At 41.8% G+C, this 27,049-nt stretch overlaps 1 protein-coding gene across 1 annotated transcript; it reads right to left on the bottom strand.

Moving 5' to 3' along the window:
• Window positions 1-5,683: 5,683 nt before the first annotated feature.
• Window positions 5,684-25,948, bottom strand: KICS2 (KICSTOR subunit 2). The gene is made up of 3 exons (XM_072655265.1): window positions 25,664-25,948; window positions 21,501-21,789; window positions 5,684-6,620 (listed from the first exon to the last, which is right to left on the bottom strand). Exons 1-3 carry the CDS (start codon window positions 25,896-25,898, stop codon window positions 5,804-5,806), a joined length of 1,341 nt encoding a protein of 446 aa, XP_072511366.1. The 5' UTR covers window positions 25,899-25,948; the 3' UTR covers window positions 5,684-5,803.
• Between the last annotated feature and the right edge of the window lie 1,101 nt (window positions 25,949-27,049).

Raw genomic sequence — 27,049 nt, forward strand, 5'->3', positions numbered from 1 at the left:
TCTATTTTATTCCAATCAGTGTTAATGAGTTTGATATAATTCCATAGGGGTGGTGATTGTAAGTTCTGATAGTAGGCCTCAGAACTGTGAACTGCAGATTTTAAGTTCACGGACTTAATCATAGGAAGCTAACTGGAGGACTTCCACCTTTGTTTTCTCCTGTTATGGGGACCAAGTCAGCATAACATTCAATTATGTGGAAAGTACCCCAGCTTTCTTTGATGCTCCTCAGTCCCTCGTCATCCTTCTATTGTCCAACATAGGGAGATGACCATGAGCATGTAGCCAATGAGTGACCCTGGCTGCCAGCTTGTGGTCTGCCCTTCTATTGGCCCATCAGCTCATGTAGATGTTTTACCATCTTGGTAAGACCTCCTGGAAGGTCAAGATAAGTCTGTTTGTCAACCCATGGTGGCAATGTCAAAGGAAAGAATGTCAGAAGGTGAACACAAAAGGAGTTATGAAATTTGAAATTGATGGGACTTGGTGATTCTTGGCAATGAGATACATAGAGGGAACCTTAGATTTGGCGTCTGAAGACTTGGGTTTCCACACATGGATTCCACACTCAGGACCTTAGACAAGTCACTTAACATGTCTAGGTCTGTTTTCTCAACTGTAAAGTGAGGGGGTGAAACTAGATGATCTCTTGAGATCCCAAATCCATTATTGTATGACCACTGGATGAGATGATCTCTAAGGATTTTATTAGATCTGACTTTAGAAACAAATAGAACGTTTCAGCTGGAGAATGTACATATTCTTACCCTAGTAGCAACAGACAGAAATTTGCCATTGTCTCATTACAGAGAACAATTCTGCAGAGTGAAATAACACTGTTCCTCAGGCTGGACAAAAGTTCATTTTAAAAATAATATGCATCTAAATTTGCTCCATGAAAAAGCTGGTAGCCTGCATACATAGAGGGAAACTAAGCACTTCAGTCTCTTTTCTCTTGGGTATGGATAGAAGACCATTAGCGCTAACAATATAAGTAGCAAAGAATACAATTAAGTCTATACCCTTCTTAGTAAGTAGGGGTGTGAAAAGTTTGCCTTTTTGTTTCCTTTGGAGATCTCCAATGAAGTACCTAAAGGATCTGTGTTATTTGATATTTTTATGAAAGACTGAGATAAACATAGATAGTATGCTCATCAAATTTACAGATGACACATAGTGGAGAAGAAAAGCCAATACAGTGGGTGACTGGATCCAAGGAGCTTTACAGACATGAACAGTGGTTCTCAAACTCTTCGATCTCCAGAACCCTTTATGCTCTTAAAAATTATTAAGGATTCCAAAGAGTTTCTGGTTCTATGGGTTTTATCAATAGATACTTACAGTTGCTGTTGATCAGTCATTTCAGTCACTCTCCACGACTCCATTTTTGGGGTTTTCTTGGCAAAGATACTAGAGTGGTTTGTCATTTTCTTCTCCTGCTCATTCTATAGATGAGGAAACTGAGACAAACACAGCTAGTAAGTGTCTGAGGTCAGATTTGAACTCAGGAAAAGGAGTCTTCCTGACTCCAGGATCCACTGCACCATCTAGCTGTTGTATTAAAAATTAAAACTGATAAAATTGTAAAATATTTATTTTAAAATAAATAAATTTAAATTTTAAAATAAAATAAATTTTAAAATAAAAACATATTTATAACAAATTTTAATGAAAAATAATTGTTACAAAACAAAAAATTTAGTAAGAGTAGCATTATTTATATATAATATATATTTTACAAACCTCTTTATGCATGTCTAGCTTGATAAGATAGCTAGATTCTCATATCTGCTTCTGCATTCGATCTAATATGTTGTTTTGGTAAAGCATATGAAGAAAATCCAGATTCACAGAGATATGTAGTTGGAAAAGGGAGAAATATTTTAATAGGCAAATAACATCTTGGTTTACTATGAAAATTATTTTGACCTTATGAACCCTTGAAAAAGTCTTAAAGACCCCTCAGACCATACTTTGAGAGTTTGTGCTAGAATACTGGGCTGACTCTAAAATAAAATTCAATAGAGATAAATGTAAAATGTAAAAGTCTTGTATTTAAATCAAAAAAAACCAATTTCCCAATATAAGGTAGAGGTAGACATGGTTAAAATTATTCCAGAAAAGGATCTGGGGATGATTGTCTTGCAAACTCAGTCTGAGTGAGCAGTGTGGTGTAGTAGTCAAAAAGCTAATGCCATCTTGGGCTACATTATGTGGGGCATAATTTCTAGGAATGAGAGTTCCCCCTGTATTCTGCCCTCATCAGACCTCTGGACACCATAGTTTAAGATGGACAACAGTGACAATCAGGAGAATGTCCAGAGGAGGATGGTGAAGAGCCTTTGGGTCCATATCATGACAGGACTGGTTGAGTGAACTAGGGTTAACTTGAAGAAGATTACAGGGAAGAGGGGTGGACAGGAGAGCTGTTTCCAAAGAAAACAGCTTTGAGGAATCGGAAAAGGGATCAGAATTTTTTCTAACTTCTAATCAAGCCAATTCAGGCTTGATATCAGGAAAACCTTCCTAATGATGTCTAAGAATGGTACGGACAACCCCAAGAGGTGCTGGGCCCACCTTCAAAATGCCCAGTCACTTCTCCAGTATATCTTAAGGGCAATTCCTTTTGTGGACCAGTGATTTTATTGGTACAGGGAATTCCCAGATGAGGAAATGCCCTCTACCAATTCCAGCTGGCACCTTCTCTGCAACAGGAGCACCTGGTGGCACAGAGGGTAGAGTGATGGCCCTGGAGCCATGAAGACCTAAGTTCAAATCCAGACTCAGACACTTACTATCTGTGTGACCTTGGGTAAGTTACTTAACCTATTTGCCTCAGTCTCACCTCAGTCTCCTCATATGTAAAATGGGGAATAATAATCCCACCTACCTCCCAGGGTTGTTATGAGTATCAAATGAGATAACTGTAGAGCACTTAGCACAGTGCCTAATACATAGTAAGTACTATACAAATATTAGCTATTATTTTTATTATTATGACACTGAGAGGTTGAATATCTTGCCCAGAGTCACACAGTAAAATAGTTCAGTGGCAGGACTTAGAAGACTTGAATTCCAACTCATACCCTGCTATTTATTATCTCCCTTGGCCTTGAGCAAGTTACTTTACCACTCTAGGCTTCAAATAATGGATTTAGACTAGATTAAATCAATAAACAAGCATTTATTAAACATCTACTGTGTGCCAAGCACTGTGCCAGGTGCTGGAGATATAAAGACAAAAATGAAGCAGTCCCTGCCCTCAAGAAGCTTATTCTTCCATGAAAATCAATATGAACACATCAATATGCAAAATATACACAAAGTAAATGGGGGGAGTGGTGGGGAAGCATTAGCAGCAGTAGGGGTGATGAATGACTTTATGTCGGAGAAGGAGTTTGAGCTGAGTCTTGAAGGAAAGAGGGGGAAGGAAGACATGCATCTAGGTAGGAGATGTGGGAGAGGCTGAGCAAAGGCAGACAGGAGATGGAATGTCATGGGCCAAGAACAACAAGGTGATCTTGGCTGGATCCTAGAGGGCATGGAGAGTCATGGACAATCAAAAATAGTTAGGAGCAGGTTGGGGAAGGCTTTCAATGCCAAACAGATTCCATGGAAACCAACCAAATAAACTGACTTCTAAGTGCCTGGCAGGGTCCTGTATATAGGACGCATTTAACAAGCATTTGTTGAATTCAATTATTTGCAAATTATGCCACCTTTTTTTTTTGTTGTTTAAAGCACCAGCTGACCCTGGAAAACAGACCACTGGAAGCTTCCTTCCCATTCTCTAAGTCTAAGAAAGTCAACCTTTCCTGTGTCTGAACACCAACCCATCAGGGGCTCCATTCTCTAGAAAGGTACATTTTCCTTTTCAGCTCAGTTCCAATACTTAGCTTCTTGCTGGGGACCCCAGTGTGAGGCTTGCCTCTGAACAGTCTCAAGAGACTGAATCTACTATACCATCACATCTCACACAGACTATGAAGTGGCCGTCAGATGCTAATGGCTCCATTACCAGTTAGGGCTTATTTGTATTCTGGATCAATAAGCCTGCTGTAAAGGACTCCATACCCCATTAAGCCTCCCCTGATGCATCCAGTCCTCATGGACACCTGCTGAAGTCAAGCACATGCTAAGATGTATAACTGGGTCTAAATATAAATTAGTGGCAGAAGGCAAAAGCAGGCTTAGCTCAGCTTGTCCAGGCAGGAAGGGGTCCTGGGAATACATGGCTGAGTTTTACAAGGACAAGGTAGCCCCACCTTCCTTCTGGCCATTTCAAAAGTGGGTCACTGAGCTTTTCAAATAAAGTCAAGAAACCAAAAAGAGATGCTGTTTACTCCTAAAAATAACTGGGAAGTGATTTTTAAAAAATGAAAATCTCAGCAAAAAAGTGACAAATAAAAAGGTTGTGAGCTAAAAAATAGGGAACTCCTGAATAATGGATCTGACACTCTAAAAGCAAGTAAATCTCCGGAGACTATAAATTGCAGAGAAGATGCCTACCTACTCTGGTAGAAGGAATTTCCTTATCCTGGAGTTCTCTGTACCAAAGAATTCCAATACCAAGATCCAGTGCCTAGACCAGGGGTGGCGTACTTGTGGCCTCAAGGCCACATGTGACCCTCTAGGTCCTCAAGTGAGGCCCGTTGACTGAATCCAAACTTCACAGAACAGAGGGCCTATACTACTGCAATTTTAATGCAAACTGAGAAATTTTAAACCAAAGGTGCTTGCTAACATGTCCCACATGCCCACCATCCCAAAAAACTGAGAAAGCTAAAGAGTTATGAAGAAAAGACATAATCTCTGAAAAGGAGGGGCAATCTTTTAGGTGTTCTTGAATGGAGATGCCTTCCCTTCCATGGGATTCACAGCTAGATGTGTCTTTTTATTAAACCAGAGAGGTGAAGAGAAAAAAATACACATGCCTTCCCCTTCTTTGCAGAAAAGTTGGGGGTGATGAGGGCAAAATGTTCTAAAAAATATAGTCAGATACAGCCACTGTATTGGTTATTTTTAACTAACTTTTTATTGTTGTTATAGGGGATTATTCAATTTCAGAAATGTGAGACTGAATCTCTCTCTGAAGTGGGACTCTCTTTAGAATGCAAAACTGACTGGGGGGTAAAAACAAAAAATTACCAAGATAAAACTTATTTAAAATTTTTTTTTAAAAAACTAGAATATTGTGCTCATCATTTGGGCATTATAAAAGATCATTTAGTAACTTAGAATCCCAAAGATAACTCTTGAAGATTGGAGATTTCCTGACGGAAATCACATAGCAGTGAATTTCTATAAATGCCATTTAATTTTCTCCTTCCTAATTACTTTTTCTATACAAGAGGAAAAAAATTGCACCAGTATTCAAGGACTAGAAGAAGATACAGCAGCTAGCAGGAATATCACACACACACACACACACACACACACACACACACACACACACACACACACACAAACACACACACCCCACACATGTCCTGCCCCTTTTATCATCCCACAGTCAAGGACCAATAAATACTCAAATCACACAAAACTCAGGAAAATGTGGAAAAAATAGAGATCACTCTGTCCAACACAGACCCCACAGACAGTACCCATGATCACTTACTATAGTCATCTTTGGATATTTAACTTAAATGGTCATAATTACATAGGAAATGTGCAATACATGTCATGACAATTTTTCTTTAATTTAGCTTTCAAAGAATCATGAATGGATGTGACCTGAATCACCAAAAATTACAGCAGTCTTGTTAACCAGCGTTGAGAAACTGTCACTCCAAAAAGCCTACTACCCTTTAGATCCAGGTTTCAGGCTTGCAAATACTTTGGGGTTTTTAAGAGCGTGTGAGAGTTCATTGAGGAAGGAGAGGAAATGGGAATCCTTCTCTGATTTCTTAGACTCAAAAATGACAACAATGGTAAAGTGAGGCTCTGGGCGGGTCAGAAAGTAGGTGCTCTGGACTTTGTCATCGTAGAAGTGGACAATTTTCTCCAAGGTGTTCAAGTCAGAGGTCCGATCAGTCATGATCATGATAACATTGGGCCAGTGCATGACAGGCCTGTCACTGGGCAGGGACACCACTGCTGGGTACTGATCCACTCCCTTTGGGGCCTCTCGGTAGGAATGGGGGTGATGGTAGCCATGGCCCTGGAAGCTCTCAGACCCTCTGTTGTCAAATATCAAAGACACATTGGCAGCGTCGTACTTCCTAATAAAGCTCGAGATCTTCCCAAAGAGATCAGGGTTGGCTTTCGCGGTCAGCGCCTTCATTTCTGAAGCTGTCGTTTGGCGACTAAGCGCTTCGTGGAAGTAAAAGCTGAACTTGGCAAGAAGCATGGTCTTGAGTCTCATCAACCAAAGGAAGAGGTGCGGGGGCTGAACAGCCTTCTGAGACTGCCCTCCAAACAGATGCTTCTTAGTCTCTCGCTGCTTGTCAAAGATCTGGCCCCATGTCTGCAGCTTGGTGTGGGCGCTGTGTAAGTTGACCAGGGAGGGCAGGAACTTCCACTCCGAGATCTGAGCCTGGGACTTTAAGAGATGGGCCAGGACATCAACTTCGAGCTGGAAACTGCTCTCTAATGGGCTGAGAATTGGGTGGTGAAATCTAGAGAGCAGAAAAAAATATTTTATAAGAAATAAGGATAACTATTATTCAATGTAGATTTTTATTGCCAAAATAATACATAGGTCAGTGAAATGGTGTAATAGTAGGATTAAGAAGAGGGGAAAATTGAAGAATTCGAAGCCAATTCAAAGTCATTCTAAATACACCTCAGCTTAAGTCAATTTTTAATTAAGAAAACATCTGCACATATTTCACTTTTTCCAATGAACTTATCAGTTATGCTGATTTTTTTCCTATTTTTGTTTTTTATTGTCTTTAAAATTATTATATTGTTATAGGAATAGCTAGGAGGGAAAAGGGAGGGATACTTGGGGAAAACAAATGATATCAATAAAAATTTCCAATAACTTCACTTCACGATTACACCAACTTGAGACTTTCTAGAACAGCTCTTCTGTGTGGCAAATTCAATCCAGAGCCCTCTTTTTTCAAAAATAAAGGTGTTCTTAATCTTGGTTGTAATTCTTTCTTACTTGATTTTGTTTATTGTTTATTGTAGAATACTGTCATAGAAGACAAACTTTTTTTCCTTCTGGCTATTGCTTTTAAGAACATTATAAGGACACCAAAAGAATTTTAAGGACTATACGCACCCTATAAACCTAACCAGAAAGATTCCAACTCAGCCCTGACTCCCAAATGTCTGTCACTCGAACACAATATAATAAGAAATAATAAAAGCTAGCACTTTAAGGTTCACAAAGCACTTTATTTTGGGGATCTCATTTGATCCTCACAACAGCCCTGTAACATAACGTACTATTATTAACCCCATTTTACAAATGAGGAAACCAGGGTTGATGGAAGTTAAGTGTCTTGTACAGGGTAAGTGTCTGAGGCAGGACTCGAACTCCTGATTTGATCCTGATGCCAAGCCCAGTACTCTATCCACTGTGCCAATTCGATGTTAAAAAAAAAAAAAAAGGAACATGCTCTTCTATGTTTTGGCCTTGCCATAGTCATCTTTAATTCTCTCCAGAGAAATAACCTTTTATGCCAGGGAAATTGTCTTTTCTTTATACTCCTCTTGAACCTGTTTGGTGTGTGTTTGCCTAACCTCCTTGCCAGGTTTGTCTTTTCCAGAGTGCAAGCCATCAACTTCCAGATGACAGCCCAGGCTATATACCAACTTCAGTCTGAATCCAAGGTGTCCACTCCAGCCCACTGGACCTGGCACCACCCAGGTTCTGAAATCTGACCCCTTGAACTGGACCCATCAAGGCAGGGACAGCTCTACACCCCTTGACAGCACGAAGCAGTTTCAGAAACTCAGACTTTTGCCCTTTACCCCAAAAGAATTTGGGTCCAATCTGTTTGAGTGGGGAATGATGGGGTTCACAGCCTGGGAGCCTGCTTGAGCTCCCCTTGAATCTTCCCATTTAATCTGGCCTTGCTTATTCAAATCTAACCTTCCCTTTTGTTCCCACAGTCTCTGGAAACCCAAGGGTTTTTCATTAACATTCTACTCAGATCTCTTTTGCATTCCCCCACCCTTGATCCTATCAAAACCCCATTCCCCAGGCTGCTGACCACTCCCATCAAGATCTGTATTCATTCCCATACTGCCTGTATCAAGATCTCTGGATTGCCCCACCTGCTTCCCATCCAAACCCTCTGGTTGTCTGATATCTCCTGATAGTTTCCAGCCTTTGACCCTCCTTGGATTCCCTCCTAGGACTTATCCTCAAAACCTTCCCTAAAGCCCTCCTCCCATCATCCTGGACTACCAGACCACACCCCAGATCCCTCCTATAGTTTTTCTATATTTAGTTCCATCTCGCCTCCATGAAGGCGCTCAGATTCAATCCAGCTCAGACTCGGTCTAACTGAGATTCTATCTGGCCCACTTGTGAATACAAGCGTTACAAATGCTAAGGCTCCTTAAGAGCCAACCCAATTTGGCGAATGTTTAATAAACTTTTTTTCTTTGGCTTTAAAAAAAAAAAGGCAGACAACATAGGTAATATATCATTTTTAATGATCTTCATTTTGATTTCTTCACTAATTGTCTGTGTAAATAAATATTGATCTGTTCCTATGAATATGGTTCATATTTATCCAGAACTTCTTAATTAGGAAGCACTATTCCCACAATTCTATGAGATAAGTAGTGCCCAGGTACTGGCTGCACCTTCCCTCATTCCCCTTCCCTTGCTAGGGGAAATGGAATACCCCTTGCTCCACCCTGTCACTTCCAGGTTCTCCTTGTGCGGCCATCACTCACCTGTCTGTTCATATCCAGTACCCAATCAAAGTCCCGGTAGCAACATGTCTCCAAACTTCCTCAAAGAGTTCAGTACTTGCCTCATGATTTTTCTCTCCTCCCCAATTTCTGCCCTCATATTAGGGGATTTCAACATAAACATTGACTCTCCCTCAAACGTTTCAGCTATTTGGTTTCTCACCCTATAACACTGCCCATGATCTGCTCCTACACCCAACCTCAGCACATACAAGAGGTCATGCCCTTGCTCTTGCCATTGCCCACAATACATGCAACCACCTCCACATTCAAGATCTCTGAAGTCTCCCCCATCTGACCATAATCATTGGTTTTTCACCTCTCCCTCTGCCTTCCCTTACCTAGCCCTACTTTCTACCCTCATTATGACCTCCAATTCCCTGACCCTTCAATTCTCCCTCAGGCTATTTCCTCTGCACTAGCCATTCTCCTCTTGTACCCATCTTCACCCTTGGTTTATCAACTCAACTCTACACAGTCCTCCTTGCTAAAGGACAGGTGTGACCATGCATGTAACCCCCAACTCAATAGATTCCAGCAGCTCCCTTTTGCCTCCAGAATCAAATACTCTGTTTGAGATTCAAAGCCCTTCATAACCTAACCCCCTCCTACCTCTCCAGTCTTCTCATATGTCACTCCCTGTGCAGTGCCCCTAGCCTCCTGGCTGTTTCATGAACAAGACCCTTGGTCTCTCAGCTCCAGTCATGGCTCTTCTCCATGTCTGAAATGCTCTCCTCTTCCACTCCAACTACTGACCTCACTGGCTTCCTTCAAGTCCTCATTACAATCCTACCTTCTACTCAAGGCCTTCCCCAAGCCCTCTTAATTCTAGTACTTTCCTTCAGTTAATTATTTCACATTTATCCTATAGATAGCTTGCTTTGTATATAACATATGCTTGACTGCTGTCTCTCCCATGAGACTGTAAGTTTCTTGAGGGCAAGGACTGTCTTTTGCCTTTTTTTCTTATCCCCAGGACTTAGCACAGTGCCTGGCATATAGTAGGCACTTAATAAATGTTTACTGACTGACAGACTGACACAAGAGATTGTAATACCCATTTTATAAATAAGAAAAGGCTCAGTAAGGTTAAGTTTTCCCATAGCCACACAACTAAGGGGCACTGCCCACACTCAAACCTGGGTCTTCTGTCACCAAGTCCAGGGCTTTCTATGCTATAATGAGGCTGCCTGTTTCTAACCTAAGAGACAGTTAATTTAACTTTGCCACTTCTCAGGGCCCACTTAGCACTTTTTTCTTTCCTGATGAGAAAATCCTCCTGGTCCAGCCAGTGTTTTCAGAAGTAGGCTGTACTGATTCATGAGTAATCTCTCCTGTTAAATACACAGACACCACCCTTATGAACTTTACAACCTTTAGTAGGATTTATAGAAGCTGCAATTTCTCTGGCAGAATTTCCTTAACTGGAGAGTCCCTGTTACACAGCTAATCCATAGTCATTTGGATCTTAAATTGTTAGAGGTCTCCTCACCCACATCCAGGGAAAAGGAGAAAAAAAAAAAGTGAGGGATAAACAAATGCAGGTTACATGAAGACAGCTAGATGGCTCAGTGGATAGAACCTTGAACTTGGAGTCAGGAGGACTCAAGTTCAAATCCAGCCTCAGATGCTTATTAGCTGTTACTTAACTGCTGTGTCTCAGTTTCCTCATCTGTAAAATGAAGATAATAATAACACCTACCTTGCCACACTGATGTGAGGATAACATGGGATATTTGGAAAGTGTTGTAAACTAAAAAACTATATTGATGCTAGTTATTATTATTGGATTTAGTATTTTTCCTCAGGAGAACTCAATGTCCTTGTAATACACTGCCCCACACTGTGGAGTGGAAGAGAATCTGACTGAGTGTTGTGTGACTCAATAGCACATCAGGGTTGAAGGCTATTAAGCAGAGGGGATGCAGCAAGGGCCTGTCCAGCCCTAAGTCTATGGTCCTATATCATCCCATGAAGCAGTCATTGTCCAGGCTCCACTTGCAGAACTCCAGTAAAGAGGGAGCTCACTTCCTCCTGTGACCTGGAATCATAGACTTGAAACTTGAAAGAGCCCTGAGACTCACTGAGGCCTAGAGAGGTCACACAGACCTTCACCCAGACCCTTCAGCTCCACATCTGGCACTCTGGCCACCTTCAGTTCCATTTTCAGACAGTTCTAATGGTTACGAAGCCTCTCTTTAGGTTGAGCCACAACCTGTGTCCTCGAAGCTTTCACTCATTGAGGCTAGTTCTGTTCTCTCAGGAGGAAAAACCTTCCCAGCCACTCTTCCTTATGGGAAGACAGGCTTGGGGGCCTGGCAACAATTCAAATATCTCAAGGCTGCTCTCAAAACTCCCTTCTCCATCTCCAAGTGTTCTCCTCTCTGGGCTAAACACCACCAACTCCCTTAACCTAGTGTGGCCTAGCACGTTGCCTTCCACAACCTGGTCAGTATATTCCAAAAAGGGGGGCCCCAAAGTTGTTCACAATACTCAAGATACAGTCTGTGAGAGGGTTCCAATGAGAGGTCTAATGAGGGGTAAGACTGTCTCCCTTCCTTGCTTTAAGACTCAAACTTTCATTAAGACATTCTAAGATGAGAGTTTTAGAAAAGACCAAGAAGGAAGCCTCTTGAACTAGAATCAATTGTTTGAACAATTAGAATTCAATACGGGACTACTATTGCCAGGAATTAGGCTAGGTGCTGGGATACAAGAAGAGAAAAGAAACAGTCCCTACCTTCAAGGAGCTTATATTCTATCAGCAAACTGCAGAGATGGGAAGGTACTGAGGCACTACCACCTGAACCTCTGGAGGGTATGTTCATGTCAATGAGAACACATATTCATAGAAGCATAAAGTCTCATTGATTGTTTACATCCCACTGCCTCCTCACCCTGAGCTTGCCATCAGCTAGGAGCCCTAGGTCTTTTTCAATGAATTGCTTCCTAGATAAACCTACTGCAACCTGTCCTGGTGCAACTGAGTTTTTTGAAGCCACATGGGGGATTGTGTATTTATCCTCCTCACATTTCCCCTTGCTCACTTCTAACCTGTCAAAGTGTTTTGGGAGACCAATCCTGTCAGCCAGCAGATCAGCTATTCCTGTCCACTTTACTTCACTTAAATATTAAATATATGAGCAGCAGCTGGCCTCTGTCAACTCAGTGATCAAATGCTGGCCAGAACAGAGTCAAGGACAGGGTCCAGGGGACAATATTGATCTTGGAATTATATTAAGGATAGAGCTACAAAGATCCAAATAAAAGTATTTTTGTTTAACTTTGTAATCTACAACTATCAATCAACAAGACATTTATTAAGTGCCCATTATGTGCCAGGCATTGTGCTAAGTCCTAAAGATAAGAAAAGAAATAAAAAACAGCTACTGCCCTGAAGAGGCTGACAATCTCATGGGGGAAGACAATATGCAAACAAATATATACAAGGCTATCTAAAGGACACATTGAAATAATTACCAGGCACTAGAATTAAGGGCTTGGGGAAGGAAGGCTTCTTGTAGAAGGTAGGATTTTAGTGAGAACTTGAAGGAAGCCAGAGAGCTCAGTAGTTGGAATGGAAGAGAGAGAGTATTCTAGGCATGGAAGAGAACGGAAGAAAATGCCAAGAGCTGAGATGGAGTGTCTTGTTCATGGAACAGCCAGGAGGCTGGTGTCACTGGACTGAAGAGTACATGCTGGGGAGTATGGTGCAAGATGGAAAGGTGGAAGGGAGCTAGTCATTATGAAGACATTTGAATGCCAAAATGAACATTTTGTAACTGCTTCTGGAGGCAAGAGGGAGTCACTGGAGTTTATTGAGTGGGGGTGGGGTGGGGAGGTGGAGGTGTGTGACATGGTCAGACCTGTGATTTCACTTTATTGTATGAATGGAGAATGGATTGGAGTGGGGAGAGACTTGAAGCAGGCAAACCCACCAGCAGGCTACTACAGTAGTCCAGGAGTGAGGTGATGAGAGCCTGTACCACGGAGGTGACAGTGTCACAGGAGAGAGGGGGCACATTCAAGAGATGTTGTAAAGGTGAAATCAACAGGCCTTGACAAAAGCTTGGATGTGGGTGTGGAGAAATAATTAGGAATCCAGGATGACTCCTGGGTTGTGAGCCTGGGGATGGGGGGATGGTGTTGCCCTCTACAGTAATAAAGAAAGGGGTGGGGAGGGTTTACGGGGAAAGATGATGAGTTCCATATATTGAGTTTCAGGTATCTACTGGACATTCAGTTTGAGATGTCTGATAGGCAGTTGGAGATGCGAGAACGGAGGTTAGCAGAGATACTGGGACCAGAAAAGTAGATTTGAGAATCATCAGCATAATGGTAATTAAATCCATGAGGGCTGATGAGATCACCAAATGAAGTAGTATAGAGGGAAAAGAAAAGAAGGCCCACAACAGAACGCTGAGGGACATTTTGCTCTGACTTCTGATATGGCAGCCAAGAAAGCCAAAGTGATCTTAGACTGCATTAAGAGAGACACAGCCCCATAAATAAGGAGCTAATGGTCCTACCTAACTCTGCTCTGGTCAGATCACAGCTGGAATCTTGTTAACTTCATCAGCACAAACCTTGAAACAGTATCTCCAAAACTGTGTTAGCCACAAAACCCCCAGCAGAAGATTCACAGAGCCCATACATGGTTAAAATAGGGGAGAAGGGGCAGCTGGGGAGGAAAATTTTGAAACTGAGTATATTAAGCTTATACTAAAATATTTTTGCATACAGGAAGCATTTGATACACACATTTCATACTTAATACTTTTGATGGTAAAGTTTTGCTATCATCAAAATGTTCCCCACAGTAATATACCAGAATTCTTTGGGGCCTTGTTGGAGAGCTCCAGAATTTTTAAATTAGAAGGAATGTCACTGTATCCAACCCAAACCACAAACAAAAAAATCCATTTTACAGCATGCTCCACAGGTGGTCACATGGCTTTGACTCAAAGACCTTCAGTATGGGAAAGCTAACTCCACCCAATCCATTCCACTTTAGATTAGAAACTCCAAAGAAGCAAACTGAGGCTTCCAACCACCGCTCCTCATTTACAGAACATAGAGTTAATGAGGACCTCAGAGTTCAACCCCCTCATTTTACAAATAAGGAAACTGACTGTGACTAATCTAAGGTCATAGAGGCAGTGTCAGAGACAGGAGCTGAACCTGGGTCATTTGACCCCAGAGTCAGTGGTTAGCTAAGAAAAACAAATAAAAAATCCTGGAAGCCAGCCAAGTCTTCCCTAAATCTTGTCTCCTCCTAAGTAAGTATCACTAACTTCTTCAACACATGCTCATATGGCATGAACTAGAGGCTGTTCCACATCCTGGTTTACCTCTTCAAAACATCATTCAGTTAATCAATGTCCTTCCTAAAACGTGGTGCCCCAAATGGAGCACACTAATACAAGTAGGGTCTGATAAGGATCGTGCCCAGAGGAGATACCCATCACCACCTAATACCTAGATATCCCTCTCAATGCAGCCAAAGATCACATTTAACTTTTGTAGCTGCAATATCCCACTCTGCATGTACTAAGCCTGCTAGTCACAAAACCTCCCAAACCTGGTTCAGAAAAACTGCTATATAGAAGCAGTGAGGTGGCACAGTGGATAGTACTGGGTCTGGAGTCAGGAATACCTGAGTTCAAATCTGTCCTCAGGCACTTACTGTGACTCTGTGCAAGTTCCTTAACCTCTATCTGCCTCAGTTTCCTCAGCTTTAAAATAGAGCTAATAATAGCACCTTCCTCCCAGGGTTGTTGTGAGAATCAAATCTTGTACTCTGTGGATCCCTTTATTATCCATCAGCTGAAAGTGGTGGGGAACCTAGGAATACGGCCAGATAAGTTAGCTGCTGAAATTGCCTATAATAATTAAAATTTAAAAAAATTTTAAAAACCATTCCGCAACAAATAACTATCATGAGCTTTCCTGTTTCCCTTTTCCTCATTTCCAGCGTTGTCCTTAAAAAACTATGAATTCACCATACAAACCTTGAAAAAAAATTTTGGATTAGCTATTTCCCAGATACACTGAATATGTTTAAATGGTCAACATTTATTAGGGGCTAGTGACAAAGTTATATTTCATCCTTAAGAGCAGCTAAAAAATTCATGCTAATGTAGGCCTGCCAAGGCTCAGGATTAACAGTAGACTGCATCAGTTCTCCACTCCCATGCTGCTCAGTGGCTGGTAGCTTTTCATGTTTCACTCCAGAGCAGGATGTTCAATTATTGTAATGCAAAAACACACATCTTAGCCATGCTAGAGATCTTGAAAGGGTCTGAAAACAGTATAAATTAACAGCTTTGTGATGAGAAGATCTACCCTAATTATTGTAAGGACTCAAAACTGTCTCTAAGAAGCAGAAGAGGGTTCTTACAACATTCTAATGAGCAGATTCCCCGTAGTCTGAGAAACCTTCTACTTCCTGAACATCTGCACAGTTTGAATTCTTTGAGAAATGTCCAGCCCCCACTTTAAATCCGCTGAGTCAGCAACAAGGCCTTCTGGGAAGCTGAAGCCAAGGGTATCCCCAGTGCTCTTCTTCTAGAGCAGGGTTTCTTAAACTTTTTCCACTCTTGAACCCTCTTAGTTAGCTGGCATTGCATGGCCTGAGGGCGCACATGGTGCAAGGTGTGCATGTTCTGTGTTCAGAACCAAGGCTGCAGTGAAGCTGTGTGATGCAATGTGGCCAAGAGCCGCCAGAAACACCTCAGATGGATTACTTATTTGATTTTGAATTTTTGGCCATTGCATGTTCAGAAACCTCTTAGTGCTGCCATATGGGGTCACAACCCAGTTTAAGAAGCACTGTTCTAGAGCATCGGATTAGGAGCCAGGGGACCTGGGGTCTCTTCTCAGCTACTCACTTACCTGGATGACCCTGAGTAAATTAGTGAATCTCTTTGGCCCTATTTCTCTTCTGTAAATTAGGAGCTATAGATCAGAGGACTCTAAGGTCAGCTCCACATCTCTGAACCTATCTAAAAACACAATATTTTCATCACTAGATTAGATCCAAGAGGTCTAAGTTCCCATTCAAGTTCTGCTATTAACTCATTGTGAGATTTTAACTAACCCTAAACCTCAATTTCCTCTCTGTAATGTGAGGAATTAGACTAAGTTAGGAGTTCTTAGTCTTTTTTTGTGTCATAGATGCCTTTGGCAGGAGGCTAAAGGCTTTGGAGCTCTTCTCAGAATTATGTTTTTGAATAACTGAAGGAAATGCTAAATTTCAAAAGTCAGTGAAAAATAAAGATGCCATCTTTTTTTGTTCCATCTAGGTTCACAAACTTCCTAAAAGCTATCAATGGACCCCAAGGTTGGGGACCCTTGGAGTGGATGTGCTGTTAACAGCTAACTATCATTTACATAAGGTGTGCTAAGTGCTTTGCAAATATTATTTCATTTGATCCTCACAACAATCCTAAGAAGTAGGTGTGAATAACTTCCTCATTTTACTGACAATGAAACTAAGGCAGACAGAAGTTCAATGGCCAGCCCAGGGTCACTGAGCTACCACCTGGGGCTAGATTTGAAGTCAGACTTTTCAGAGTCCAGGTCTAGAGTTCTATCTGTTGCACCACCTCACTCCCTGAAATGCCTTCTGATTCTAAAATCTTACGATTTAAAACAATGATCATGAGTGATAAGACAGAGAGTTCTCCATATGCACATTAGATGCCACAAGTGCACTATGTCTAAAACTATTAAGCTACAGTAGTAGTACTGATGGGCTTATGAATTTTTTTTTAGTAAGCATTAACCTTGCTGAACCACATATGAGGAACTTACAAATTATTTCATTAATAGTCTTGCCTACAGTGAGAATTCTGGCAATTGAAAGAGCTCCCACAGAGAAGCTTTGTCTTCTGATATTCAAATGGTAACCACGTGAAGTATTGTTATTTCAAATGATACTATTTATATTCCAGCTATAAACTTGGGTTAAAAAAATTAAACCATTGAATAAAATCTCCCATCCCATGGAAAACAGCAGTTGCCCAAAATTTGTGCTAAAAGCCGATTATTTCTTTTATAAGAAATGTCTTTTCCATATTCTTATTCTTCTTGTATGAGATTAAATACCAATTTTCATGAAGAAGCACACAGTGAGTAAAAGTAGGGTGCAACATAACCAACAAAGGAGTATGAAAAACAGGAAAGGATATACCTGTGGAAGTGACATGGACTAGTCATATGGCAAGAGGGAAGGAGCACAGGTAACCAGCCAGACCCCACTGACTCCTTTAAGATGTTCAAAATAAAGAGGTGCAATCTGAATTAAAGAATGAACCTTCTGAATCTATATGATTCCAGATCCATGTAAGTATTAATGAATCTTCCAACATTAATTTTTTTTTACTGGGCACAGAATAGAAAAATTACCAGGTATTATTTTGTGCTCATATATTGTAGAACCTGGAAAATAATTTCAAAGCTAACTATCACTAGACTGGGGAAAACCTCAATTGCTACCACTTAAAGAAAAGAAACAACTCACATCATTTCCCCCTGTCCTATTAAGAATATATCTTATAAAAAAAAAAAAACTAGACATGCTTATTCAGCAAGGGCTGAATTAGAATAACTCTCCTATGTATTTTACTTTACCTACTTCAGACCTTTAAACATGCTAAATTCCTATCCTTTCAGTTGGAAGGCAACTGCACAAAAGACGCTAACTATTCTCAAGAATGTCTAGAGGTCTAATTCATTTTATCTTTCAGAATTTAAAAAATAAAGAAAAAGAAAATAAAGAGGGAGAAGGAAAAACACCTTCAAAACTATTCCACTCTGAACCCAATTAGCATTCTCAAGGAAAACAAAAATAATTTTTTGTTTAAATCTGCTTCCAATTTATCTCGGCAACCAGGTTGGGTTTTTGCAACCACTCACAGTAGAAAGGTCTTTAAAATGAAAGCCAGGGTTTTAGGCTTTATGTAGTCATCGAGTTTGCTCCATTTCTGAATACAAAAACATCCTTTTAGTTGAAAGAGTACACTAGCCATAGAATTTTTTATGATGCCATTTATGCTCTGAGTATAGTTTATTCACCCAGCAGGAACTGACCCATTATGCTGAAAATTGAGTGCATTAGTTCTTCTGAAACAATATGAGACCAAGGGGTAAATTACTTCTTCAGAATGCTGAGACCTCAAAAAAAGAGGAATTTAACAGTTTTCTGATGCACAGCACCAAATAAAAAAAACAAAACAGCCCTGCCTGCCACAGAGGCAAAGAGCCCAGCAAAAGAAGGGCAGTATTCATTTGAATCCTTCATCCTAAGGAAACTCAATAAGTGCATGGAGCTCTGAACTTTCAGAATCAACAAAATAGGGAACTAATTTGTTTAAATGAATCCCAAAGCCTCTAACTGGAGGAATTCTCAGATTAGGGTACACATGTACTAAATAAAGCCACACTGGGAAAGTGGGATACTGTGCCTTTGTTTTATTGAAAGTTTCAGGGATAAAAAGGGTAAGGGCTAGATTGGCAATTTCATTAGTATTGGAACTACCAGGGAAGGAGACTCCCTGCACTGCGAGTTTTACTGGGAGGTTAACTGAGCCAGGAGGTATCAGAAGCAATACTTAAAAACTGGGCCTTCCTGGCTTTCCCTGCACCATGCTACCTCTCACTTAAATACACCCTGAACATCAAACAAAGAACCTAGCAAGGAAGTCAGGGTTGGAAGAACTGGGATGACCCATCTTGGTCTCGGAGAACAGAGAGTAAAATGTACGTCCCTCGTTCTAGCAGAGGAGTAGGAAAGGCCGCAAGAGACAGCTGTGGGTTGGTTTCCCTTCTCTGTTCTTCTTTGTTGTGATGGACTCTTCCATCAGAGGCAGGGGGGTAACCAGAAATAATGGTGATGATCATCAATGAAACTTATGAATAAAAAAGTCCTAGGGTTCAACAGTCATTCCAGGGTCATGTTAAGGGAGACAAAGGAAAGATCAAAAAGCACCGTTCCAGAAAAAAAAACATCTGCTAAATAGGGACAAGAATTTCCACAGCGCATCGTTGGTCCTGGTGCACTCATAAACAAGAGGCCACTGGGTAGCACCTTGTAGACACAACACTGTACATCATCTCTTAGACATGAGGCCAAATCCAGCCTCAGACACGCACTAGCTGTGTGACCCTGGACAATTCACTCAACCTTAGTTTCCACATTTCTAAAATGGGGATAACAGCATCTCCCTCTCAGAGTTGTTGTGAAGATCAAATAAGATAGCAGATGCCCACTGCTTGGAAAATCTCAAAGTACAGTATAAAAATGCTATTGTTATCACTGATACCATTATTATTAACAGTTACTTGTTGATTAACTGGTGGTGGTTAGGCTTTATGGATACCCAGCATGTCAAAGGGAGTTTGTAGTCTCTTGTATCTCTCTTATAGATGGCAGTCACATCTTAAAGGCCAAATCAACAGAAATTTAAATTCAATTGATTAGCATGTTATTTTTTCCTCTGGGTTCTGTTTTGTATTCATTTTGTGAAAAAGTAATACATACATTGAAAGGACCCTAGTGAAATCAGAGTAATGATGTATCAGAAAACACAATGACATATGAAAAATCAACTATCCTGCAATCAAGAAGGACCAAGGTACAGTGGACAGAGTTAGCCTTAGAGTCAGGAAGATCAAGGTTTGAGTCCTGCCTGACACATACTAACTGACCACCAGCAAGTCTCTTAACCTGGTGAGTACAAGGCAACTCTCTTAAGACTCTATGTTACAAATGAGGCCCCAATCTGCATCAACACAGGATATTTCTACATCAGCTTCCTATGTGGATGAGCTATCCAATACGCCTCCAACCACTCCTACACTCAGAAGGAAAACTGAAAACTGAGTATGACAGCACCCTGAGAGGCAGAATATCTTAGTGGATGGAGAACCAGCCTGGAACCTGGAAAACTTGAGTTTTAAGTCTCACTTTTGACACAAACAGGTTGTGTGACCCTGGGAAAATCATTTCAAATCCAAGTTATAAACAACCCTATGGAAGAAATACTCTTAATCACTAATAAGAGAAATGAAAAATAAAATAACTCGAAGTTTCACCTCATACCCATCAGATGAGCAAAGATGACAAAAAAGGAAAATGACAGTTGTTGGAGACGTTATGGGAAAACAGGCACACAAATTCATTATCAGTGGAGCTGTCAAATGATGATCCATCCAACAAGGAAACCAATTTGAAGCAGACCTCAGGACTATTCACTCAGCAACAAAACTCCTAGGCATGCACCCCAAAGACATCAGAGGTAGAAGAAAAGGAACTACATGTACAAAAATATTTATAGCAGCCCTTTTTGTTGTAGCAAAGAATTGGAAACAAAGGTGTACCCATCAATTGGGGATTGGATGAATAAATTGTGGGGTATGAATGTAATGGAATATTATTGAGTCACATAAAATGAAGGAGTGGATTCTGAGAAGTCAGAGAAGACTTGAATGAAATGATGTCAAATGAACTATGTAGAGCCAGAAGAATTTATACAGCAATTACAATGTTGTAAAAGAAAACCACTGTGGAAGAAATGAGAATTCTGTTCAATATAATGATCAATCACAATTCCAGAAGACTGATGATGAATGCTTCCTACCTCTTTGTAGAGAGGTGACAAAATGGAGGCACAGAATGAGAAACGTTTTCACCTACAGCCAATATGTGGATGTTCTGGTTGACTATATTTATTTGTTATAAGGGAAGGGACTCCTTTGAGTGGGGAGGGAGAGACAGCTATGGAGTAGAAGGTTAGTGATAGTGATACTCAAGAAAAAGAAAAGGAGTGTCAAATATTTTTTAAAATGCACAGAAGAGAACAGTATGGATTTCAGAAGGGGGTCCAAAACATGCTAAATTTAATGATTTTTAAAAAAAATCCTAAGATTACAAAGTTGTGATTGATGATGTCATATGTAATACTTTTTTTCCATTCTTTATATAAGGAAACGTTCATGTGTGCCAGGGTCATAACTTAACTTCTCTGTGCCCCAGATAAGAGATCACATCCACCTGTGCAGTTGCCCCCAGGGTCCAGAAGGCGTGACAGAGACATTTATATATATATATATATATATATACATATATATACACAAACACAAATATATGTATACATACATACATACAAACATACATACAAACACACATACATGAATGTGTGTGTATGTATGTGTGTGTGTATCTCTCTTTCTCTCTCTCTTTGGCAGCTAGGTGGCACAACTGATAGAGTCCTGGGCCTGGATTCAGGAAAATCTGAGTTCAAATCTCACCTCAGACTAGATATGTGACCCTAAACAAATAACCACCTCAATTTGCCTCAGTCTCCTGATATGTAAAAACTGGGATAATAATAGCCCCTACCTCCCAGCGTTTACTGTGAGGATCAGATGAGATAACATATATACATGTGTACATACATTTGCACACACACACACACACACACACACACACACTATTATTTTTCTACAACCTTTTATGTAAGCATAAAAAAGGATGGGGGAGCCAGGGAGGGCTTTCAGCAGCCCACTGGACCTCATCAACACCTAAGCTGTGCCATGATGCTGCAAACACTGACCTGGAGCTGTATTTCTTTAGGATGGACTCCAAAAGACTGACTAGCTCTTCAGAGTTTATGAATTTCTGAGTGCTGAGGGTGTACATCTTCTCATAGAAGTCAGCAATTTCCACTCGAGCCTGAACAAAGAAACAGAGTTGCTCGGACAAATGAGACAGGAGCTCTTCCAAGTGAGGAACAGTGCCCCCCGCAGCACCACGGCCAGTCACTACCACCTTCTTCAACTCATTGTGTAGAGAGGTGTAAATGGTCCGGATGGAATCCTTTCTGCTGAAAAAGGACTGCCCACCTGTTAGGGTAAATGACAGAGTCACATTACTGGTGAGAAAGGGTAACTAGAGGGGGAAATGACTATTTTCTAAAATAGAAAAAGCCCCTGATTTCAAGATCTTACTCTGTAGATTCTCCTACAGCGTTCAAAGAATTCTATAATCAGAATTTGAATACATTCTGGTTTATTTTTCACTAGATAACAGAATAAACAAATACTCATTGCCATGTTCCTGAGGCCAAAAACAAAAAATTTAGTTTTTCCACCCCTCCTTTGAGTTTCAGATCTGATTCCATGGCTGTATCTCTGATCTAAAAGCCACTACATCCCTCCTGACAGTTTTAAATGAAATAAAATATACAAGTCAGAACATGTCTGCTAAAACTGACCTTCCCACCATCACCACCCCATTTTAGACTGCTAACTTTACCACATATCTTAACATTAAGCAGAACCTGCATATGGAGTATCTATAGAGACCATTGAGGAACTTCCTAAGAACCCTATCTACTCAATCCCAGGAGAATAAAAGCTTCTAATACTTGACAAGAGATTAAACACTAACAAGAATCACAATTTAAATTATTGATAGGAAAAGCTAAGCAGGAATTCAACTATGACTGCAGCTAAGGGGCTCTAAGAGGAACCTGCAAAGACCTCTTAACAGCAAATGTAAAGAGGGATGAAGAGGGAGACATTTCATCAGCTCCTTAGCTTAGTGGCCTCTGTGTAGTTATTGAATTTAAAAGCTTGCTTCCTGGATATCTTCTTATGTAGTCCTACATCTGATCAAAAACAGCAGAACCTTGAAAGAAGGACAGAGAAGCACAGCTCTCATGATTGCTGAAGCCTCAGAAAAAGGCAGTGATCATTAAGTCTCCCACTGACTACTCAGAAGTCTGTCTTACTAGTCAAATATCTACATCATACAAAGAACATCTTTAAAAACCTATGAAAAAAGTGAAGTTGTTTGTTGAAATTATCTATTTAGGCAGCTAATCCCAAACCAATCAATGAAGGAAAACTTTCACAATATGTTCCAATTCTTGTCCACTTTTTATTTCAGTCTTATTTATACTCCTTTGTCATTATCACCCCAAAACCATTTCACTCAAACAGTTTTCCCTAATTTTTCTCCAAATCTTGGTCTGGAAACTCCTTCCGCCAATGCAGCTAGACATCTCCCCAGTAACTTATAGTCTTAGTGGGGTACCTAGGGATCTGAGAGGTTCAATAACATGCTCACAGTTACAAAGCCAATGTATGCTAGAGGTCCTTGAACCCAGGTCAGCCCTTTATACAAGAACCATCTTGCCAATTATCAGCTCCAGTTCCTAAGCAAAGAAAACAACAACAAAGGCAAACTCTGAAAATGACCTACATTTATAGATATAAATTCTAGTCTCAGGTCCTGCTTACCCTACAGTCCTTTGTGAACAAACCTGGGGCTTTAGAAAACTGTGGAGGGAGAACATTCTTAGCAAGCCAATACAAAGCACAGAGGTAGAAAACAGAAGGTTGTATTTGGGTGGCAGAAAGAATCTCAAACTTTACTATTTCTTGTAAGCGTGGGAATAGAGTGAAATCACTCTAGAAACATAGGTGGGAGCCAGATTGTGAAGAGTATTAAATGCCAGATGAAGCTTTTTGAGATAGGAACATGGTCAGACCTAGGCTTTAGTAATAATAATCTGGCAGATACATGGAAGATACATTGTAGAGGGCAAAGAATTGCAGGCAGGAAGACCACCAACTCAAAGCCTGTACTAATAGTCCAGGTGAGAGCTGATGAAGGCCTAAATGCTGAGGATGTAAAATGGACAAGGCTTGGCATCTGACTGGATATGAGATATAATAGAGACAGAGGAGACAAGGAGAGCTCTGAGGCTTTGAACTTGGCTGACTAATGAATAGAGGAATCCTTAGTACAAATAGCAAAGCCAGCAGAAGTTCAAAGTGGTAAATTGTGTCAAAAGCTGCAAAGATGTCAAGAAGGATGGGCACTGAGAAAAGTCCATCATATTCGGCAAACAAGATATTTTTGAAAATCTTGGACAGAACGGTTTCAATCAAATAATTGGGGCAGAAGCCAAACTGCAAGGGTTTGAGAAGTGGGCAAGAGGTGAGAAAAGCGGAGGCATGGCCATCCTTCGACTAAAAATAAATTCAGGGCCACACTTGAGGATCTAGAGGGCCACATCCCTCATCTAGACAGCTTTTTTCCCCTAGGAGTTTTGCTGTGGAAAGGGAGAAAATATAGACTGACTGGAGAAGCGAGGGAGCAGTGAGTGGGGAAGATAAACCATGAAGATTTTTTTAAGGATGGAAGAGATCTTGCAGGCAACAGGGATAAGAACAGCCTGATAATTAGGTATGGAGCAGGAAGACTGAGGGGGCAAGTATTTAGAGAGGAAGTGGGGGGGGGGATGGGTGGGAAACCAAGGTAGGGAAAACATTAAAGGCACAAGTAGAAGGTTTTGTTTTGGCAAAGACAAGGACAACTTCATGAAGACTTGTGATGTTTTATTCAAAAGGAGACTATATGATGTAATTATGTGGATGGAATCCAATTTACACACTTGGATTTTGGTTTTGGCAGTTGCCTCATTTGTGATGATAACCATCCCCCTACTTGCTTAGAGAAAACTGCAAACATCAGAGATAACTTTATACTCTGAGCTCTCACAAAACAGCTGCCTAATACGTAATATGCTTGGAATTAAAAGAGAGAAGAAAGTTAAAAATATAAACATAAATTATCTGATCAGGGGTGCCAATGATTCCATATCTGAATGATCAACTCTCCTTGTATTTGAATCACTGATACAAGATTCATGCTAAAATTTCAGAAGGTCTTGCCCCATGTGTCCACATTAAAAATTCTATAAACAAGATGAGACAAGAAATAGTAGGGGGAAAATTAAAAACTGGGCCATTAACCAGATTGCAATTATTCACTCAAGAGTCTAGGGTTATGTCTTTCATAGTCACCACATGGACTGTGTACTTACTAGACTGAAAAACAAGGCCAGTGACTCAAATTCTAGAAAAGATTAAGGATTGGAATTAAACATGTATACCGTAATAACAATTGTTACTCATCTTGGATGAGGAATAACATAAGTAAGAATTTGGAAAGGAAAGCCAAAGAAGGCAATGAATGATGAAAGGCACATCTGGGGTCACTTAGGACAAGGATGTGGAAGGAGGAAAAGAGACTTCCACCCCACCTTTAGGGTCCTGCCACCCCCCAGATGCTCCATTGGTGGTGAGAGCAAACAGGGTTTTTTTTTCTTTTTTCAGTTCCTATTTCTGAGACCTTTCTCCTTCAAGACATAAATATATATATTTATAAGTATAAACATATATTTATAGATATATATACACACATACACAATTTAGGTAGCAGATGTAAAATTCCATTAGGTCCCATTTCAGGACGGCAGTCTTTATTTCTAAGAGGCTGATTACTAAGGACTAAGAGTAGTCACATTAGGACCTAATTTGGGAGATGACTACTTCCCAATGACCAATCAATGCAGCATGGGGGGAGGGGGAAACGTTTCGTCCCAGACCCCGCTATCGCCTGGGAAGCAAAAGCGATCGGGGGGAGGGCTTGGGGGGGTTCGTTTTTGTTTTGAAGGGAAGGGGAAGGGTAGAAGCAGATGGACGAGGAAGCAGAAGGAGGCAGTGGCTGGAGCGCACATCGGGGGCCACTCAGGACACGGGTCACGAGTGGGGGGCGGGGACGTTCGGGCCCCCCTCCCCCGGGAGGCCTCCTGCTGAGGCGGAGGGCCCCAGCCCTCCGGAGGGGCGCCCAACCTGCGGGTCGTCCTCGCCGGGGTCAATGCCGGGGTCAGGGGCATGGGGGAGGGCCCGGCGGGAGCGGTACCTAGTTTCTGCCCCAGGTAGGTAAGGTTGTGATAGGCCTTCTCGGCAGCGGCCAGGTGGGCCAGGGCGGCCAGCAGCGCCAGCCAGCTGCCCCCCGCGCTCTTGTTGGCCTCCCGCTCCTTCTCCACATTGTCCTTGGCCTTGTCGTACGAGAAGATGCCCAGGTGCGAGAAGAAGGTCTCCAGCACCGCCTGCTCCACCGGCACCGGGGCGGCCAGAGGGATAGACTCCCCCATGCGAGCTGGTCCCTCTCCGCCCGCCAGGGCTCCGCCCCTGCCCCGCCCCTCTGGCGAGGCCCCGCCCCCAGCGCTCTCGCCGGCCGGCGTCCGGCCCGACCCCACGTGGCTGTCGGCTTCCTCCTGCGCGCCCCCGCCTCGTCGCGCCGCGCCCGCTTCCGGGTTCTGAGCGAGCGCGTGCGCGTGCGCGACGGACCCGAATGGGGGCGTGCGTACGTGCGCGCACGTCCGAGCGCGCAACGGAGGCGTTCCTGAGCGACACTTCCCCTCGTGGGCGGTCCCGGGAAGCGGAGGAACGGTGAGAGCTGGGGCCAGCTCGGCCTTCGAGGAAACCGGTGTCCTGAGCCCAGGCCTGGCCGAGCTCCTGCGGCCAGTCCGGGTCATGACCTCAGAGGCGCTATAATCGGACTGTCGCATAAATTCATCCAGTCAGTCTATCAGAGAGCGTTGTTTGCAACAGAATGAAAGCTCCCTGCGGTCTGGAGCGTCTGGCTTCAGGAGACTCGGCTTCCAATCCTGCCTTTGCAGCTAGGGGGCGCTGCGGATGAAGCGCAGGAGCTGGCGTCGGGGAGACCCAAGTTCAAGTCCAACACTTGGTGGGCACGTGCTTCCGGCGAGTCCCCGCCCTCCGCGAGCGTACCGGCTGGTGGACAGTTACGACATCCGTGGGGATTACGTATATATTTTTTAATTATTATATAATTGTATGTTATATATTCTGTTACATATAATATATGTAATTATATATATATATACATATATATAATATTACTCGATAAGAACATTGAAAAGGGACCAAGCAGTGCTTTTGGAGGTCTGAGGGGTAAAACTGGCACCACAAGTCTTAAGTTTAGGACTGGGAGGGACTTCAGATCATTTAACGAACCCACTTTTGTTAGAGGTAAGGAAAGACCTCAGGTTTGTCAGACAAATCAATGCTAATAAGATATGTTATAACGTCAGAGAGATGAAATGACTTGCTCCAAGACTCATTGGTATTAAGTATTTTGCCTTAACTATTGCCACACTTAACACAGCACCTGGTACACAGGTAGCTCCACAAATGTATCTTGAAGTGGAAGTTTCAGGAATTGAACCTAAATGGCATTCCGTTTCTCTCACCTTGGGTTTTGATTTTAAAGAGTGGTGGA

This window comes from Notamacropus eugenii, chromosome 3 (assembly GCF_028372415.1).
Source record: "Notamacropus eugenii isolate mMacEug1 chromosome 3, mMacEug1.pri_v2, whole genome shotgun sequence".
Classification (NCBI taxonomy): Eukaryota; Metazoa; Chordata; class Mammalia; order Diprotodontia; family Macropodidae; genus Notamacropus; species Notamacropus eugenii.

Bases quoted from the DNA above. Each gene is read 5' to 3' on its own strand.
- KICS2 (XM_072655265.1), bottom strand. From the start codon at position 25,898: ATGGGGGAGTCTATCCCTCTGGCCGCCCCGGTGCCGGTGGAGCAGGCG. The intron at 21,790-25,663 runs GTACCGCTCCCG...TTACCCTAACAG, and splicing joins CTACCTGGGGCAGAAACTAG to GTGGGCAGTCCTTTTTCAGC. The intron at 6,621-21,500 runs GTCAGTGTTTGC...TCTGCTCTCTAG, and splicing joins CTAAAGAAATACAGCTCCAG to ATTTCACCACCCAATTCTCA.